The following is an 18,975-nucleotide window of genomic DNA, read 5'->3' as shown; positions in this document are numbered from 1 at the left end:
CTCAGTGGTAAAGTTTCTTCCTCACTGCTGTAAGGTTATAGTTCCAGTACTTGCTAATGCAGGAAATTAAATATTATATGCATATACAATGTAAACATTGTTATGAATGCAAGCAGTTTCTGAATTGTGACTCAAATGTATTTTCTTTCCTTCTGTAGCACCTGCAGACATTAATGTATACAGCAGACACTGAATGGTAAACATGACCTCTGTTCATTCCAGTACTGTAAGCAAGTTTCAGTTTTCAAGTGCACTGAAGTAAAAACTAATGCATGGATGTCTTGCACATTTAATTTTTAGGAATATATTTAGCAAGGTGCCACATATACTTTCTTATATTGATTAAAATCAAAATAATGCCTAGAGGGTAGGGGAAGATTTTTCGCAATGACAAGCTGCAGCCCTTTGAGAAGAAATTACTAGTAGTCAAGAGTTTTTTTTCTTCTTCTTCCCTTTTGTTTACTGGGTTAGTCTCAGTAGGCTTTTGGCCCACTTTCAAGGGATACCTAAGCTTGTATTTATAAAGATGATGGGAATTTGGACAGGACTTCTCTACCGTTATTTCTTATAAGTGACGTAGGATTTTTAGCATCCATTTAAGCTACTTTCAACTTAGGCAAATATAACTTCAGTTTAACATCTCGTATAAAGAAATGCAAGCCACCTAATGTTGCATTGGAATGTCAGTACTGGTAAAAACAATCTAAACATCTGGTATGGGAATAAAACCCTTCAAGGCATGAAAGTGAGTGTGCAGGCTGTTGATATTTTTAAAGTATCTCTCAATATCAAATTATAGTCAACAATCTTGATTTCCTTAGCTCTACACTGGTCAGTATAACCATGGCTTGTACTACTACATTTAATGTCTTGTTTTTCTATACTTCCACCCCTCTTCAAAACACTGTCATGTTAACAACAGGGTTCCCTTTAGTCTTATACACAGGTCAGGCATATTTTTATCAACCAGAGGAAAAGCTGTGGATAGCAATTGAAAAAGAATTGAAGGATTTTATCTGGGAAGGGAAGATGTCAAGGGTGAAGTAGGATAAGCTGATTATTCGATAGAACAAGGCGGACTATGATTACCCAATTTGAGGGGGTACTTTAGAGCAACACAGTTAAGGCTCTTGTACATAGCACAAGCAGAAAACTATAATTTTACATGGAAATGAATGATGATGATACAGGGGAAAAGCTCAAGAAATAAGGAGAGACTGGGATTTTGGATGCAGACTCTAGAAGAACAACAAAAATCATACCGAGTGTTATATTTATAAAATAGCAGGCAGTATTCTAAGAACTAAACCAGCACGACAGTGGAGAAAAGAGATTCTGCCGATAGGGATGACTGCGGTTAGGGATACAGATAATAGACAAAGAGGGGGCTGGAATTTATTGGAGAAAACTGGCAATGGAACCAAGGTATTGGGAGCAAATAACTAGAAATTTCTTAAGATCAGATCTTACAGAAGCAGAATTATACACCAGTGTGTGACCTGGAGTAACCTTGTGTAAACTATTACCAAATCATCTGTGGATACCATGTTTTTATAAAGTACGCCAACTTGCTTTAAAGCTTTTGATCTTAACGTTTTAAAGTAGAGCTAGTAGTTATGTATTTTTCCAAGATATTTCATGGGCTTAACTTCCAGTAGATCTTCATTGTTTAGTAGTATTGGTCTGTCAAGCTTGTATTGTCCAAAGTTCATCACTTTACATTGACTAGTTATTAAGTTAAGTCCAAGATGTGTAGTAAGTCCAAGATGTGTAGTGCATGTGTTGATCATATTGTTGAGGGTTATGACTGGGTGTCCAGTTGTAACTATATTATGTGTTCTTGACATGGTCGTGAACTGTAAGACATAGTCATAAATCTTTATAGAGCATGGAGCTTTATCTACTCCATGTACTACCCATTACAAAAAAAAAAACTCATAGTGTTTTATCAGCTTTGAAAGCTAGTAAAGCACTTACCGAGTGCTGTCACACAGAGAGTATACAAATATAATTTAAGAAAAAGTCAGGGAGAGTTTTTAAATATTGTTCTAAGTTATGTAGACAGAAAATGATGCAGTATATTCAAGGACAGTTCAGGAAGGAACATCCCTTGGGTGAAACCCAGCAGTAACAGTGCTTATGGAGTGTGTAACATTTGATGTCTTTCCATTTTGCTGTCATAGTATTCATGACATTAGGGCTCCCCTGCCTAGGGCAGCCTCATATCTGGCCAGTATAACAAAACCTTAGGTTGCTTTAATATACACTGTATATTACACGTATGCCCCTCACGTAGAGTAGGGCTTAAAGGTGACGTCCGGATGTACCATCCTCAGAACTACTTTGCCACCAGTCCGAACGCCATCTCTTGCTCATTGGTCTGAACGCCTACTTTCCATTACTGGTTTCACCGAGTTGTTGTAAGTTAGTGCCCTATTGGGGTTCTCCTTTTACTTGTCTTTTCTTTTTGTTGCATGCGGGGTTTCATGTCATCCAAGAAGGGTAAATGCCATTGTGGGAGACAGATTCACCATAAAGACAGCCACAAACAGTGTCTCTTTTGCCTTGGGACCTTGCACGACCATACGTCCTGTCCCATGTGTCAGGCTTTTGTACCTAAAACTTTGCATAGTAAACTTTCTTCTTTGGTGCTGTAGCTTGAGAATCAGTGTCTTAAAATTCTCCTGAAAGATATGGTGGAGGCAGTTTCCCACCCCAAGGGATAATTGTCAGGGAAGAAGACCAAGAAGCCTACCTGAGTCTTCCACTATTCAGCTTCCTCCAGATGTCTCTCCTGAAGTGAATGAATGCCTGGAGGTTTGTCTGGCTTTGTCAGATTCCTCTGCTATGACCTGGTTGGAGGCCAGCAGGGATCCGGCTTTAAGTGCGTCTGAAGAGGCTTTGCAGATGTCTGTTTTGGACATTCAGGGGGAACCATAGTTGATCATTTCCAAGGGACCTAGGGGTGTTCCTCAGATTTTAGTCAGAGAAAAAGTCCCTACTACCATTATTGAATGCCATCCTGGGTCAGAGCCTTCCAAGTTTTATAAGTCAGACATCCCGTTGAAGGAAAAAAAAATAAACATATTTCTCCTGCCGCCTAAGGATCCACAGAGTGAGTGGCAGGCCTTCACTCTGGGTTTGTTTAGTGCTTTGATGACAGTGAAACCTCCTTAGGCTGTTTCCATTCCTGCTTCACCTTGGTCCTCTACTCCCCTTAAAACACCCAGGGAACAGGATTCCTCTGAGGAGAAGTTGGATTTGGATGAGGAATCCCTTGCTTACTCTTCTCAGATTCCTTCTGCTTTGGACTGTGGGTCAGAGGAAGAGGAATCTACCAGTCCTGATACTTTCTTTCAAGAGATTTATTTTGGGGACACAATCTCCTGGATGATGGAGTTCCTTAAATGGGATTGTGCTCTGGTCTCTGAGATTCATAAGAAGTACTGTGAGTTGGTGCATATGGAATCTCCTAAACCTTCTGCTGTTCCTCCTGTTTTGGCTATTTTGTTGGATACATTTTCCAATGCCTCTAAAGCTCCAGATTATGATCTCTCTGCTCCCAAGAAACCTAATAGGTTTTATAGGGTGCCTGAGGACTGTAAATTTTTGTATAAGTGTCTTGCTGGTAATGCCTCAGTGGTGTCTGTAGCCTCTGACAGACCCTCTAAATTGCTTCCTTCACCCAAATTAATGTCCTCTGATAAAGATAGCAGAACCATGGAAAAGCTAGGTAAGAAGGTTACACCTCGGCTACCTTGGCTTTTATGGCTGTTTATTCTCAGACCCATATATCTAGGTATGTGTTGGCTCTCCTATCCCAGGATTGCCATGTTATATCTGATCTTGCAGACTCTGAGGGTAAAACTTCTGCTCTTTCCCTGTTAGGGACGTCCTCCCAGGTGGCTCGTCATTCCATCAAGTATAGTTATGATGCAGCAGATGCTTCTAGGGCTGCTGCTTTTGTGTCACTGATGAGAGGTATTCTTGGCTTCGGCTTCAACCTTTGCCTCATGATATCAAGGCTAAGTTGATGGATGCTCCTCTAGATAATAAACACTTGTTTGGTGAAGCTGCTGGTGATTTGCTCAAGTCCCTGTAGGATAAGGGAAAGGCTTTACAGGAACTTAAGCATGTGTTTGTTTCTCCTGATCCTAAATTTCAGAGGAACTACCCCCAATAAGCCATCCTTTATTGGCAGGCAATCTCACCCACCTCCTAAGGGCAAAAAAGGTGGCAAGCAGGCTCCTTCTGTTAAATCTACTCAGACTTCAGTGTCTCAGAAGTCTTCCTTTCCAGATAAACCAGGTGCTGTCTGACTATCCTATTCTTCCTGGCCACTTTACTCTTTCTCTTTGCCCTTCCTTGTCTCTCTTCCTGTTTGGCTACAGATGACTCAAGATTCCTAGGTTCTGTCCATTATTTAGCAAAAAGCACAACCCCCTGCAGGTACGGCAAGTGCACGGCTCAAAGAGCAGTATCCAGGTAAAAAAAATGTAAAGAGCCAGCACAAAGTGGCGTGAAAAATAAAGAAATTTAATATGGCAAAAAAAAAAATGACCGGTTTCGGCAATAATTACATAGCATACCCCAGTGTGAGATTTATGTGATCTATATTTGCATATATTGTGGTCTTATGTGTGGTCATAACAATATTTTTGGGTATGGTTTGGCAACAACTGTGTAATTGATCCCCAGTTTCTTGCAGGGGTTGTTTTTTGGCACCTCTTTATTCGGGCACATTACCAGTCAGAAATTGATGGCATTTTGGATTCTAACTTTTTTTGACCATAGCATCTTGGAGATGTGGCATCATCCCATGAATTATGCACAGTTGACATAGGCTTTTGCCATTATTATTCTCCATGGCTTTGTATGAGTATTGGAGCCGTCATACCAAGGTCCGTAGCACTACTTACTCCTCATGATGAAAAGTCCAGTTTGATATGGGTAGTGGCTATTATTGTCCTCTGATTATATAATTTTTTTTTATTTGGAATTTATATATAAGGGGCATGTAGCACTACCATTTTGTTTAATGATCGGGTTCCAATCATTTTGATCATTATTTTGACTATACAGCTCTCTGATGGGTAGGGGCTATTATTGGTCTTTGCTGGTCTCTGATTCCATGTTTTTTCAGGTGACTTACTCAGTGGCTGTTTTCTAAGTCTCCTATCATCATTTTTTATCAATGCAAGACCGGTATTTGTGCTCGTATTAAATAGGTGGTAGTGCTATTTTATTGTTGTGGTATATATATATGTGATTATTGGGATTTGTGTTACACATTTGCTGCTCTATTACACATTTTTTGTTCTATATATATTGACATTTATTATTATGGGCAGAGCCATACTCTATATTATGTGCTGATTATGGATTTGGGTCAACTCCTTAAGGGTTTGTCCTCTGACCGGGATGACATTGGAATCTTTGGGCTGGGTACCCAGGGAAATTCCGGGGATTCATTGGATAATATCCAGCCCACACCCACGTGCAATGAGGTTTTCTCAAGATTGTCCGAGAACATGAAGTCCGTGCGTACTGTGTGGCACCTTCGACTTTTCAAGGCTTATTTAGCCAGTAATATTTGTCCTAGGAGACTTTGTGTCCGCATTCAGCCGTTGGTGCTGGACATTGATCAGGAATTGGACCAACAGTGGTTATCTGTGCAACAACATGCCTCTGTGGGTTTTGTAGAGGCTTTGGTGGCATATTATAATAGATGTGTAGATTTGGGCATGGTGGAGGTCACTAGACTATATGAGGAAACCAAACAATTTGAGGGGCAAGCGTGTTATCACACATGTCTCCAACAGCTTAGCAATGAACTATTGACTTTGGAGAAACAACTAAAAGAGAGGAAAATACATAAGTTTAATAGGGATCAGGCTAATTATGATCGAGGGAGACCATTTGGACCCCAGAAGAATGTTAAATTTGCTAATACTGGGACCAAACCAAACAAGAGAAAATGACCTAGGTTGATGCTTAGAAAAACGACGACTCCATTTGGGAGGTTTTCGGGGGATGATTTCTCCTCCATGACAGATTCTGAAACACAACATATCAGGACATCACCTACACCCAAGCGCAGCATTTTGGACACCCCTTTAGGGTTAGGAGACACAGGGCAGGGCGCAAACACCACAAGGATACTCGATGTGGCGACCTGATTACAGATCATGACCAACAAATAATAGAATTTCACAATGGTCTTAATATATCTTCCCATTCCCTTACACCTACTCTGAACTATTGAATAAAGGTCTCAATTTTGTCCCCGCATTATTTGTGTCTGAGGATGTTTTTGCTGATGATGTTCATTCATTTTGTCATACATTGAATCTTAAACTATTTTTTGATCAATACAACCGTGAGTCCATTGATCAATCTTTTCATTTTCCTAAATCTAGTTTTATGCCCCCCGATGCAGTCCACTGTTCAATTGTTTCTTAACAGGGTACTCAAAGATCTACATTTACATTATCTGGATACGGTGCCCAAACCACATAATCTCTGAAAGATCCAACAACATGCCCTACAGGAGCTTAGGTCTAACAAGGATCTAGTCATTATACCAGCAGACAAGGGGGGGGGGGGTGTGGTTGTGGTTATGGATTGGGCCAAATATGATACTGAAGCCCTGAGACATTATACGCCCATGCCTTTGGACCCCACGGGAATATTTAAACAACAGACAGTTTTTTAAAATCTAGCAGTGAAGGAAGGCATTATATCATCTACCACTTCCAAACACCTTATGCTTAGTGATCCCAAACATCAGCATCTGTACATGTTACCCAAGGTTCATAAAGCAATACAAGACCCCCTGGTAGACCTATCGTGTCTGGTAGGGGTTCCCTCATGGAACCATTGTCAGCCTTTTTGACACAGTATCTTCGTCCACTTCACAAACACGTCAGAGCCCGTATCCAGGACACAACAGAGTTTCTTCAAATCTTAGCTAATACTCAGATTGAACCAGGTTGGCTGTTATGTACACTGGATGTTTTAGCATTGTACACAAATATCCCCCATTGGGCAGGCCTTATTGACCTTGAACATTGGTTGACTCTATCAGAACTTTACCCACCTGGATTCAACACCTTTCTTATTGGGGTAACATAACATGTACTAACCAAAAATGTAGTTTACTATAAGGATTGTTGTTTTTGGCAAACACAGAGGACAGCTATGGGGGCTTCTTTTGCCCCCATATATGCTGATTTATTTATGGCTTATATAGAAGAACGATTGATCTATGATCCCCTTCACAATCTGTATTTGGCTGAAATCGACATATGGCGTTGATATTTCGATGATTGTTGGTTAGTATGGAAAGCGGACATTACATATTAAAATGAGTTTTTGGATTATATTAATGGCAACAAATGGGGTATTCAGTTTACCTGTAATTATGATTTGAATCAAGTCACCTTTCTTGATGTCCTAATTAATAGGAATCCTGATCATACTTTGGATACACAAGTTTTCGCAAATTTCCTGAATATAACTCTTTGTTGGATGCTTCCAGTCATCATCCGCCTCATATTATACGCAACATACCCAAGCCTCAGTTTTCATGAATTAAACATATTTGTTCAGATTCCAATAAGTATGAATATTTCAGAAAGGATTTGGTACATAGGTTCAAGGCTCGAGGATATAAATCTGGTACTATTACCATGGCTTGTCGGGAAGCTTCAACTTTAGATAGGAAGGAACTCATGATGTATAAGGACAGGACAGCCCCATCGTTAACGCCAATTCGATTCATAACAACATTTGGGTGCAACACTCGCATGCTTTTGCAGGTTATTCAACAAAATTGAAATATTCTCATGGGGGATGTGAGGCTCGCCAGTATGCTACCGGATAGATGTCCATTTTGGGTATAGGAGGGGGAGAACATTAGGTTCCCATTTTAACCACTATAAACATGGCTGTATTGGTTCTCACTCACAGAAACAAACTACTTTGATGGGGGATCATCTGTTTGGATGCTATCCATGTGGGCATTGTGTCCATTGTATTCGAGTAAACAAAACAAAACAGTTTACCAGCAGAAACATGGGCATGGTGTTTGGTATAAAATTTTTTGCCAGTTGTGCTAGTGATTGGGTTATTTATTTAGCCACCTGCTCGTGTTCTGTGTTTTATGTTGGACAGACTTCCAGACCAGCTAAACATCACATTAGTGAACATGTGAGTGACATTAAAAATAAGATTACTAATGCTTTGTATAAACATGTTCTAACTCATCCAACTGCAATTTTCAGATTTACTATTATAGACATTATTGTTGGTGACAGAAGAAATAAGGTTGGTTGGCACAGTATTCTCAATCAGAAAGAAAAAAAAAATGGATAATCAAATTTAGGTGGACAATCAAATTAGGTGGATTATTTCCACCTGGGCTGAGTGAGCATTTGTGATCAGCCAATCAGCTGTTTTTGTTAATTTGTCATCCTGTATATTATATGGCTATTGGTGGAATTTTCTTTACACTGAGGAAGGCTATGTAATTATTGCCGAAACCGGACACTGAGGAAGGCTATGTAATTATTGCTGAAACCAGTCTATTTCTTTATTTTTCACTCCACTTTGTGCTGGCTCTTTATATTTTTTTTCTGTCCATTATTTGCCATGAGTATTTCATGATGTGGAAATCCTTTCTTCCTTTTATGGGTATTCCTCAACCCCCTCAGGAAAAACCCTCCTTTTTCTCTAGAGGTGCTTTGGGACCTTTTGATTCAGGGGTACTATTCAAGAAGTGCCTGTGTCCTAAAGGGGAAGGGGGTATTACTCCAAGAGGTTTCTAGTACCCAGAAAGAAGGGTACTTGGAGATCAGTTTTAGAACTCTCTCATCTAAACACTTTTCTGAAGGTGCCCACTTTTCAAATGTTGTCCCATGAGAGTTTGTCCCCTCTTTTGCTTCCTCAGGCCTATGAGGTGTCTCTGGATGTCAAGGATGCTTATTTCCAAATTCCGATCCATCCCCTTATAGAAAGTTTTGAGTTTTACTGTTGCTTCCTGGCATTTTCACTTCTCTACTTTGCCCTTTGTCCTTTTTACTGCCTCAAGAGTATTCACCAGATGCCTCACTCCTGTGATTGCTTTGCTTTTTTGCCATATTCAGGGGATCTAAGTATTTACCTACTTTGACAACCTGCTCTTTCATGTATCCTCTCCAGGTGTCCTGTTGCAAAATCTCAGTTTTGCTATTTCTCTTCTTCAGAGCCTGGGATTTACAATAAACTTTAAAACGCCTTCTCTGACTTCTTCTCAGGACCATGTCTTTCTAGATTGCTGGATTCAGAGGGTGCCTTTGCTGGCATCCCTGCCTCCTCCCAAGGCCTTGACCCTTATCGTCTTCTTTCAAACTTTTCTTCCTCTGACTTCCATTACAGCCAGGAGTTTGAGAGCTATGGGTTTCATGGCATCCACCATCCCTATGCTCCCTCTGGCCAAACTTCACATGAAGTTTCAGTGGTTCCTGAAGTCAGTTTTGCTTCAACATGCTCATCTCCTAGAATTTGTAGTTCCTCTCCTACCCTGTCTCAAGAAGGAGCTCCATTGGTAGATCCAGCAGTTGCCCCTAAAGCCAGGGCTCCCTTTTTATCCCCCTCTTCCATCTCAAGAACTGTTCACAGATGCTTCATATGTGGGATGGGAGCTGTTTTTGGCTCCCTAAAGGTGCAGTGGTTGTGGTCTCCTGTTCAACAGAAGGAGCACATCAGTGTCAAAGAAATGAGAGCCCTTTTCCTGGCTCTTCAGGATTTTCATCCTTTCTTCTTCCTGGGACCTCTCAAGGTGTTTACTTGACAACACCACAGTGATGTGGTTTGTAAACATGGGGAACAATATCTTATCTTTGCTGGTTAGCAGTCCTGGTATGGGATCTTGCAGTCCAGTATCAAGTGACGCTTCAGACAGTTTACATTCCCTCAGGTCAAAACATTGTGGCAGATGTTCTGAGCAGGTCCTTAATTCAATTCCATGAATAGATGCTTCACAGGGATGTGTTTCTGGACATTGTCCATCAGTGGGGTACTGCTCAAACAGACTGATTTGCCTCCCCTCTGAACAGGCACCTTCCTCTATTTTGAGTCAGAGTCCCAGGTCCTCTGGTGTGGAAGATGGATGCCCTCTCTTTTTCTTGGAAGGGGATGTTTCTTTATGCTTTCCCTCCCCTTCCCTTCATTCCAAAAGTCCTGTTCAAAATTTCAACAGGATGCCACAAAAATCTTGTAGGTGACTCCCTTTTGGCTGAGACAACATTGGTCCCCTCTTCGTCTGTATTTAGCCAAGGGCAGTCATCACCAGTTACATCACAGAGTGGACATACTCACACAAGACAAGGGATTTCTCATCCATCCCCACCTGTCCACTCTTCAGCTGACACTGTGGGTGATAGGATTTTGATTCCACATAGACACCTTTTTTCTGAAGACGTGCTTAGGGTACTGCGGGAGGCCAGGAAACCCATTACTAGGAAATCCTGCTTATCCAAATGGAAGAAGCTTTCTGTTTGATGTCTTTCTCGTAATCTGGATCCACTTTTTGGGATGTTCCTTTGGTTCTCTCTTATCTGTGTGAATTGCTCAATGCTGGGTTGGCTTATTTTTCTGTTAAGGCCAACTTTTCAGCTATCTCTGCTTGTCTGCCTTTATCTCCTCCTTTAGCTTCTAGATTTGAAGCTAAGCAATTCCTTAAAGGCATCATTCACATTAGGCCTCCCAGGAAGTCTGTTCCTCCTTCCTAGGGTCTTAATTTTGTTTTGGAAAAGTTGACTCTGGCACCTTTCGAGCCTGCGACTTTAGCTTCCTTGCAACATTGCTCTTGGAAGACTATTCTTTTGTTAGCCCTCACTTCTGCCAAACAGGTGTCTTAGCTTCAAGCCCTTATAGGTTGACCTTTTTTGGCATTTCATAACAACAGGCTGTCCTTGCATACTAATCCTTCTTTTATGCCCAAGGAGGTGATTAAGTTGTCCCTTAATCAGTCTCTTCATTTGCCCACTTTTTCCCTTCTCCCCAGTCCTCTAGTGAGAAGGTGCTGCACACGTTGGATGTGCATAGACAACTCAGATTTTATTTGGATAAGACTAAGACTATTAGGAAATCTGATCAGCTCTTTGTTTCCTTTCATCCCAGTTCCTTGAGATTAGTTGTATCCAAGCAAACTATTTCTTCTTGTATCTCAAAAGCTATTTCTTTTGCTTATTCTTTTCATGGTAAGAACCTTCCTTATTCTGTAAAGGCTCATTTTACTAGAGTTGTGGCTTCTTCTGGTGCTTTTTTTCAAGGGTTGGATGCTAACTGTATTCTTCATGCAGCTTTCTGGACTTCTGTGCATACTTTTACTAAGCACTACAAATTAGATGGAATTTCCAGAGTTAGAGCTGGTTTTACTAGTGACATGCTTCACGGCTTTCTAGAAAGCTCTGCTGGTCCTTCCTCATCCCAAGTTTCTTTCTGAGCTTAGGCACTCTCCGTTATGTTATGAATACTGCAATACTGAAATGGAAGGACATAGTACAGTTGTGTAAAATCTTACCATAACGGCAGATGTCCTTCACTTCACTATTGCAGTATTTGGATGGCACAGTGGTGCAGCAGTAGGGTTGTTGCCTCACAGCAAGAGGTTCTCCAGTTTGATTCTCGGCTGGAGTGCCTTCTGTGTGGAGTCTGCATGTCCTCCCAGCGTTAGTGTGGGTTTTCTCCAGGTGCTCCGGTTTCCTCCCATGTTGCAAAGACACGAGTCTGGAGCGTTTCTCTGTGGGCTTTTGCTGAAAATTGGCTTTGTTCCAAGTCGGACTTTCCCAGTAAACAAATGTTAAATAAATAAATGAATAAAATAATTCACTACCTCCCTCCTCCCCCTGGTCCATTTTTCTTCTGGATGTAATGGTTACTTCTTGGTTTTCCTTGGACTGGCATTCCTAATGGGGCTTTCAGTTCTGAGGATGGTACATCCAGATGTCACCTTTATGCCCTATGCTACGTAAGGAGCATACGTACAGCGTACCTTAAAGCAACCCAAGGCTTTGTTATACTGGCTGGATGTCAGGCTGCCATAGGCAGGGAATCCCTAATGTTAAGAATACTGCAGCAGTGAAGAGAAGGACGTATACTGTTATGGTAAGATTTTACACAACTTTATTTTACCCACCTCTCAAAGCACTGTTGTGCTTGGCTCTCGTGTTACAAAAGTTATTAAAAGGTTTATTTATTTTTTTTTTTACAATTTTGGAGTGTAATCACATTTCTCCATGCAATAGGAGGTAATTATCCCCTTCCAGGAGATCCTGGCATGAGGAAGATACCAGCACACCAAGCATACAACCATTGGTGTCTTTTGAAAGCCAACATTTAGCTGAGGTAGGATGGGGAGGTAAAGACAAAGTTGAATAAAACGTGACACTATACTTAACCCCGTGGAATGCCAGTATGCAGAAATTTCTTCTCTGACTATTTACCTGTAAGAGATACACTTATGGCCTTTCCTGCAGTCAAGTGTGAACCTACAGGCTGTTGAAGGGAGATCTATGCCTGGAGTATAAGGTATTGTCAGACCCCACTCTGATGGACCTCCTGCATATCAGCAAAACAAACAGCACCAGAGTTACCCATTCTAAAGACTTAAACCTTGGCTGTGATATAAATATAACCTGCTGGAGAGACAGGTATTTATCCAAGAGACTGCCCCTTCTCTGGAACAGCCTCCCCATCCATGTGAAGCAGCTTGGACAGTTGGATGGGGAACAGGAAATTCATACCTGGTATGGCACCTACGTCTCTAATGGACACTTGCAGTCTGTAAATGGTTCATCTCCCAGGACCCTGCTTGTAAATGTCTCACCTTCCAATCGCCTGCTTACACTTGCAAGGGATACCAGAACTTGTCAAGAGATATGGAATGCATGGCTAGGCTTTTAAAAGGTCCTTGTGGTCATTAGCCTAGTAAACACCTATGAACCTATTATCATGCTGAATAATTGACTTTGTTCAGGTACCATATTCACTACGTCTTACAGACTTGATAAGGGTGTAAGGTTTAACCCACCATTGCAATAATCCATGCTATCCAGTGTCTGTATTGTGTGTATACTTACATTTCAGTCTCCTTCAAATGGCCTGCTATAATTCTGTTCGTCTACATATGTTCCTGTTCTGTCTTCTGTCATCCAGAGTATACAAGTTCAAAACAGTAGCTTGCCTTACTCTGTCATTTTTAGCCATTTGTTCTGTAGACTCCACCACTTGTGCTTCCCTTTTTCTCATATCCAGAGCTGAATAGATTTACAGCATTTCATTTGCTCAAAGTGGGAAGTTTTTTGTTGTAAACTGAGATTTTGCATGACACACCACACCTTCAGCCAATGCGAAAGCTTTAACTTTTCTTACATTGCTGTTTTTTTAATTCCCCCAGGATCTGGCTGGTGACTCCTCTGTCTTCACCCAGTCAGCCCATTCATCCTGTAGAGATAGGAGCTGTATGGGCCATTCTTTCCTGCCTGGGAATCCCAATTGAGCCATTCATCCTGAGGCAAGAGTTGTGTGGTAGGGAGTGGGCTAACTTGCTGATCTTGCAGGGTGGTCTTCACACTCACCAGTGAAACAACCCCTCCCCCCCATGGCTCTTTAGAGCTATGCTATTGGCTGTTCTCAGAGTGGAGGTGGTGTTCTGCATACTGAACTCCCCACAGCATAGCAGTGTAAATGCACTCTGTTCAGTGTTTGCTAAGTCTGAACTCTTGTGGAGTGTAACACATGGTGATTACACAAGGTGTCACCCATGTGGCAAGCCAGATCTATCTCCCTTCATCAAGAATGGGTGAACCGGCAATGGCCACTCACTTTCATCCATCCGTTTTAGCCCGTACAGCCACATTTACTTCCCTCTCTTGTATGTCATACAGCTGCACTTACGTCCCTCTTTTGTTGCATGTCATATTAAGACGTGCCAACTATGCAGTTATTATTTTCTAAAACATTTACAAACATGTTAGAAAAACATTTTTTCTTGCCCAACACATCAGGACATTTGCCATTTTTCATGTTATTTCCACAGGACAAAACTATTAAATAAGGACTGCCCTGGGAAAAGATGGACAGATGGTAGCACGGAGTTGACCACAGCACTTCAGATATGGCCTAACAAAAATCTGTGTAGTGGCAACATAACTTTTGGGTTTCTAGAATCATGTGACCCCATTAAACATTCAAACATCATTTTAGTTTATTTACTGTTTAGTATATTAGTTAGTCCTTTCACACTTCATGAGATGAATAAAACTGGGTGATGTCATCACACTAATATCTTCTCAGTTTTCTGGTAACATCCAAGGTAGTAGTATGAAGATTTTGTTGCATAGTTGTGTGCCCCCAATCAGTTATACTGCATTGCAGTTTCCCAGCACTATACCTTAAGTACTGTATTTAGAAAGAGATTACGTGATTTTTAGGAGTTTACCAAGATGAGAGGCAAGATCCAGGAGTGTCCTTGAGACACTCAAAATTGACCAGTGTTAGTCGAGTTTTTACTTGAAGTAGGCTGTGACCTTCTCAAACTAAAATCTTTAATCATCTGGGTGTGTAAGGTGTTGATGAGGATTCAATATTCATGGCAAAAATCTGTGAAAGCTACATGGGAAAAGGCTATTGGTAAGGAATACTGGTAGGAAGAATGGAAGGAAATGTGTTTGGTCCCCAAACAGGTTACCGAGTCCAGGTAATTCAGAATTTTTGTTTGGAAATGCCTGCATAAATAGTTTTACAGCCTTGCAAGGCTGGCAAAAATGTTCCTGGAGGTAAGTGTCATATGTTGGAGGTGCAAAACTGGGATACGATGGACATAGAAACATATTTTTTGAGAGTGTGTAAAGTTGAGAGACTACTTATAGGACTTGCAGAACATTATAAATAATTTAGCACGAATGAAAAGAGAGTTAACTAAGGAATTATTATTACTGAGTTGGGGTAAACTGGATTTAACCCACTCTTGTTAGAGTTACCCTCCTTACTCCTTTTAGTGACTAAAATAAATTATCTGAAAGGAAAAGGCAAAACAGAGGCTAGGTGTATGAGAGAGAAGGGAAATAATGCTACAACTGAGAGGCTTAGAATTACAGAAAGGAGGGTTGGTCAGACAAAGAAGAAGAATTCAGACTAAATGGTCTGGATGGACAAATGGGGTACAGTAATAAGGGTTATTATTCTAACCTGAGAGTCCAAAATTGGTTGGTATTAAGGGAATGATATCTATTGAGGACACCCGCTGAGTAGGAAACCTTTCGCTGGTTCACTTTTAAATAGTTTGAGCTGTAGGGGAAGTGAAGAAATGTTGGTCAAGACATTAGAAAAGGGTAATCTACACTACTTATGATCATTCACACTGCAGTGGATCAACTTTCACAAATAGGATGCCCAATTTAATAAGTTCTAGTGTGTGTTTTACAAGAGGAGGAAGTACTAATAGGCTCATATAAAAAGACCTCCCTGTTTCTAAATATGGGGGACTATAGTACCAGCTAGTGTACTCGTCCTTATTAAGAGGAATGAATGAATGTCAAAGTAATATAAAATTGATGCTCTTGAACTGTAAATAGTTTTTGTATCAGTTATGATTTATTGTTTTTTTTTGGATGCAGGATGTGATGCTTGGTAAATAGTTTTCTTTGTCATTATTGCCTCTGAAAACCTGGTGTGAAACATTAGCACGTACATGGATTTTTTATACTTGAACTAAACAAGCTTGTCTTAATGTTTAACTATAAAATATTTATAGGTTTTGTAGCATTCTAGTGTAGTATGGAAGATCTATCATGCATGAGGACAGTGTAAAGTGAGCAACAAAATGTGTGACTGTTTTGACTTTTGTAACTTATGGTCCCAGGTTGGGTCTGTTGTTAAAGGTATGAGAAAATGCAAATATAAGAGAGTTTTTAAATTTAGTGGACTAACTGCCAGAAGGTAGTAGTGCACCATGCATGCGGACTGCATAGAATGTGAAAAAGAAAAATAAACTTTGTCAGTAAAATCTGTTTTATACAAAAAAAGTACGGTCTCTTAGCCTAGGTTTCTAGCCCTCCAATCCTAATTATGTATATATTTTATGTGATCTGGGTTATATCCTTAACAAAGAGATCACTCAAATGTGTGTGACCATTTCATTATGAGTGATTCTGGCTGGCTTGGAAATCATCCCATTTATTGTCTAAATTTTAACAGTTTATGATTTAGAAACATGCATAAAAATGTAAGAGTAAAGCCATATGTAAAACCCTGCATAAAACATAATTGTTACTGAACGTTTTTATAGTTTATCAAACAGCAAGTCTTTTAGATAAGTGTAATTGTGTTGTTTGTATTCTAGGGGGGATGTATTTGTCATCTGAGCAAGTGATACACTGTGGCCCCTTTTCAAACGTGATCTGAACCATAAATGCCCAAGTAAATAATATGCAGTTTTAGGTATATGGAAGTAATTGAAGTGGTCAATAACCAGCTACTGGCAGATTTTTGGAAGATTTAAACCGAGGCCAGGGTTTAACGCTTGGGCCCTTTGTTTATTATACAATAGCAACAAATATTTTGAGCTTGGATTAACATCCCTTTTGAGGTAGTGACATTAATTAGCAGTGTTACTATTTTATGTTCTAGTCCATTAAATTATACTGTTTTCAGATCACAATAAAGTACTTAAGGGTGTAAGCTTTACTAGAGTCATGGTTTCATTTCTCTTGTGGTAAAGTCAGACAGATGAAGGTGGTTAATGTAGCAGTATCGCATAATGCAGGGGTAAGTTTCAGTAAATAGTTTTGCAGTTCCAAGAAGGATTTATAATGTCAAGTCAAAGCAACTCCAAAAACTCTCACTCAAACCTCAGTTTTAAAGGAAAGAGACATCCTTGCATCATTCCAGCCTCTGTGTTTTGGACCTGAAAAAGCCTACTCTCAAGAGATGTCTGTCTAGTAACCCATACTCTTATATGCCTTATTTTATATGTACAGTGTTTTGCCAAAGAGTGGTAGTCACATTGCTTTGGCATTTTGATCAGATATTTACTCAGTGGTACCTATTTGTAATCCTTTAGAAGAGGGCCTTTGGGATGACCAGATTAGAGGATAACTCACTAGTCTTGTCGTTTTGATTTGGTCACAAGTTTATAATCCTTTTGCTGCTTTTGGTATTCTATTTTTTCCGGTTTGCAAGTAACTGTTCAACATTTTATTGCAGGTATTTTTCAGAGCTGGTGTTTTAGCAAAGTTGGAAGAACAGAGGGACGAAACAACAAAAAAGCACATTACACTTTTCCAGGCTGCTTGTAGGGGATACCTGGCCAGACAGCGCTTCAAAAAGCGAAAGGTGAGTTGACTTTCAGTGTTATGTACACAGGAAAAAACAAAATGGTTTATCAGGTTTCCGGTGTTTAACTAGGCAGTGCTAAGAAGGAGAAAGAAGATCTGGTTAACTATAGTTGTACCATGTGTGTATTGTGCAGGTGTAAACTCGCTCTCTTTCTATATATGTAAGTTGGTGCCTCCGTGTTTAGTGAATCAGTTGTGTGCAAAGGTTCAGAATGTCTGTGTGATTCTGCTGATCCAGGATTGTATACTCACTTGATGGATGCAGAAGGTTATATTGCATCTTTTGAGGATGTTCTTCCTGTTGTTCATTCGTGGAAGGTAGAGTGAATTTGACTGTCATGAATGGACATCTAGTAGTACTGAAGATGGTGAGAGACAGCATCCATGACCTTTGATGCAAACACTTCATGTTTGGCCTTTCTTGGTAAAAGCTAGACAGAACCCCCCAAAAGGATCTTTCTTGAATGGCAGGATGAAGGCATGTGATTCAATGTCGACACCATACCTCTCAACCTGGACACATCAAAAATCTGGACAAGGCCCATGAAAAATAGATAAAATCTGTATGCTGATTAACGTAAAATTTGCATACATAATTACACAACCCTGCCCACGCCAATGGAATTGTGGGATGCCAACTTTCAAACGCAAACTGAAGAACAGAACCAAAATATAGCACCAGAGTCCCTCTGCAGCTATTCCAATGTCCCATTACCTGGCTATTTCACCCCATTTACCATAAACACTAATGTGTGCATACTGCTTTACTTCTACAATGATTATTTGGATTTTATTTTTTTACATTTTATAGCACAAAGCAATACTGTCTCACAATTAAAATAGACTTGCATTAAAACTTCTCTGACCTTTAAACTCACATTCATTGAAACAGCACTGAAACCCACACCGCATCCAAAGAAAATGCATCTGGCCAGTGGTGGATAAAAGATTACCTTTGGGCTGTTTTCAGATCAGAGGCCCCTTGCACACAAAGCAAGAAACATACATGCGTTCTTTGAAACACCTTCCTGACTTTATTAAATTATATTCCTTGTATAATACAGCACACTTGTTAGACTTAAGTCAGAGCGCATTTTACATTTATTTTTCCAGTAGGCAATGAAACAGAAATGACAAAACTGCCCTATTCAGAACATTTCCATCATAAAAGTCTACTTCCATACACAATTGCCTTTTACATTTATTGTTTTTTCCAGTAGGCAATGAAGCAAAATGCATGCACCAGTAATGGCAAAACTGCCCTATTCAGAACATTTCCATCATAAAAGTCTACTTCCACACCCACACTATAAATAGAATGACAGTAGTGTAAGCCATAGGCATCTTGCACAGCTTCTTGCACTATTTTCAATTTTAGGTTTTTTTTTTTGGGGGGGGGGGGGGCAAGATGTCAAAAACCAGGGACACATTTTAAACATTGCTTGTATAATTTTGGAAGGTTGCTAGAATAAAATGTTGTGTTACCACCATGCATGTCACTGGCAAGTCTTGAACCCAGAACCCTATGCACTACAGTCAGAACAACATACCACTATGCTAAATCAGCAGTTTCCTGAAAAATAGGAAGACTGAA

General features: G+C 40.2%; 1 protein-coding gene across 7 annotated transcripts in view; it reads left to right on the top strand.

Annotated features, from left to right (window-relative positions):
• Positions 1–18,975, top strand: part of MYO18A (myosin XVIIIA) — a 2,129,602-nt gene that overhangs the window by 1,391,001 nt on the left and 719,626 nt on the right. For all 7 annotated transcript variants that reach the window (XM_044054445.1, XM_044054444.1, XM_044054446.1 and 4 more), the window contains one exon: positions 17,251–17,379. In XM_044054445.1, coding sequence (XP_043910380.1) covers positions 17,251–17,379 — 129 coding nt within the window. The remainder of the gene's footprint in view (positions 1–17,250; positions 17,380–18,975) is intronic.

Source organism: Protopterus annectens, chromosome 13.part0 (assembly GCF_019279795.1).
Source record: "Protopterus annectens isolate FY-2018-M chromosome 13.part0, PAN1.0, whole genome shotgun sequence".
Taxonomy (NCBI): Eukaryota; Metazoa; Chordata; order Ceratodontiformes; family Protopteridae; genus Protopterus; species Protopterus annectens.
Note: the sequence above shows the minus strand (reverse complement) of the source record. Positions and strands in the feature narration are given on the sequence as shown.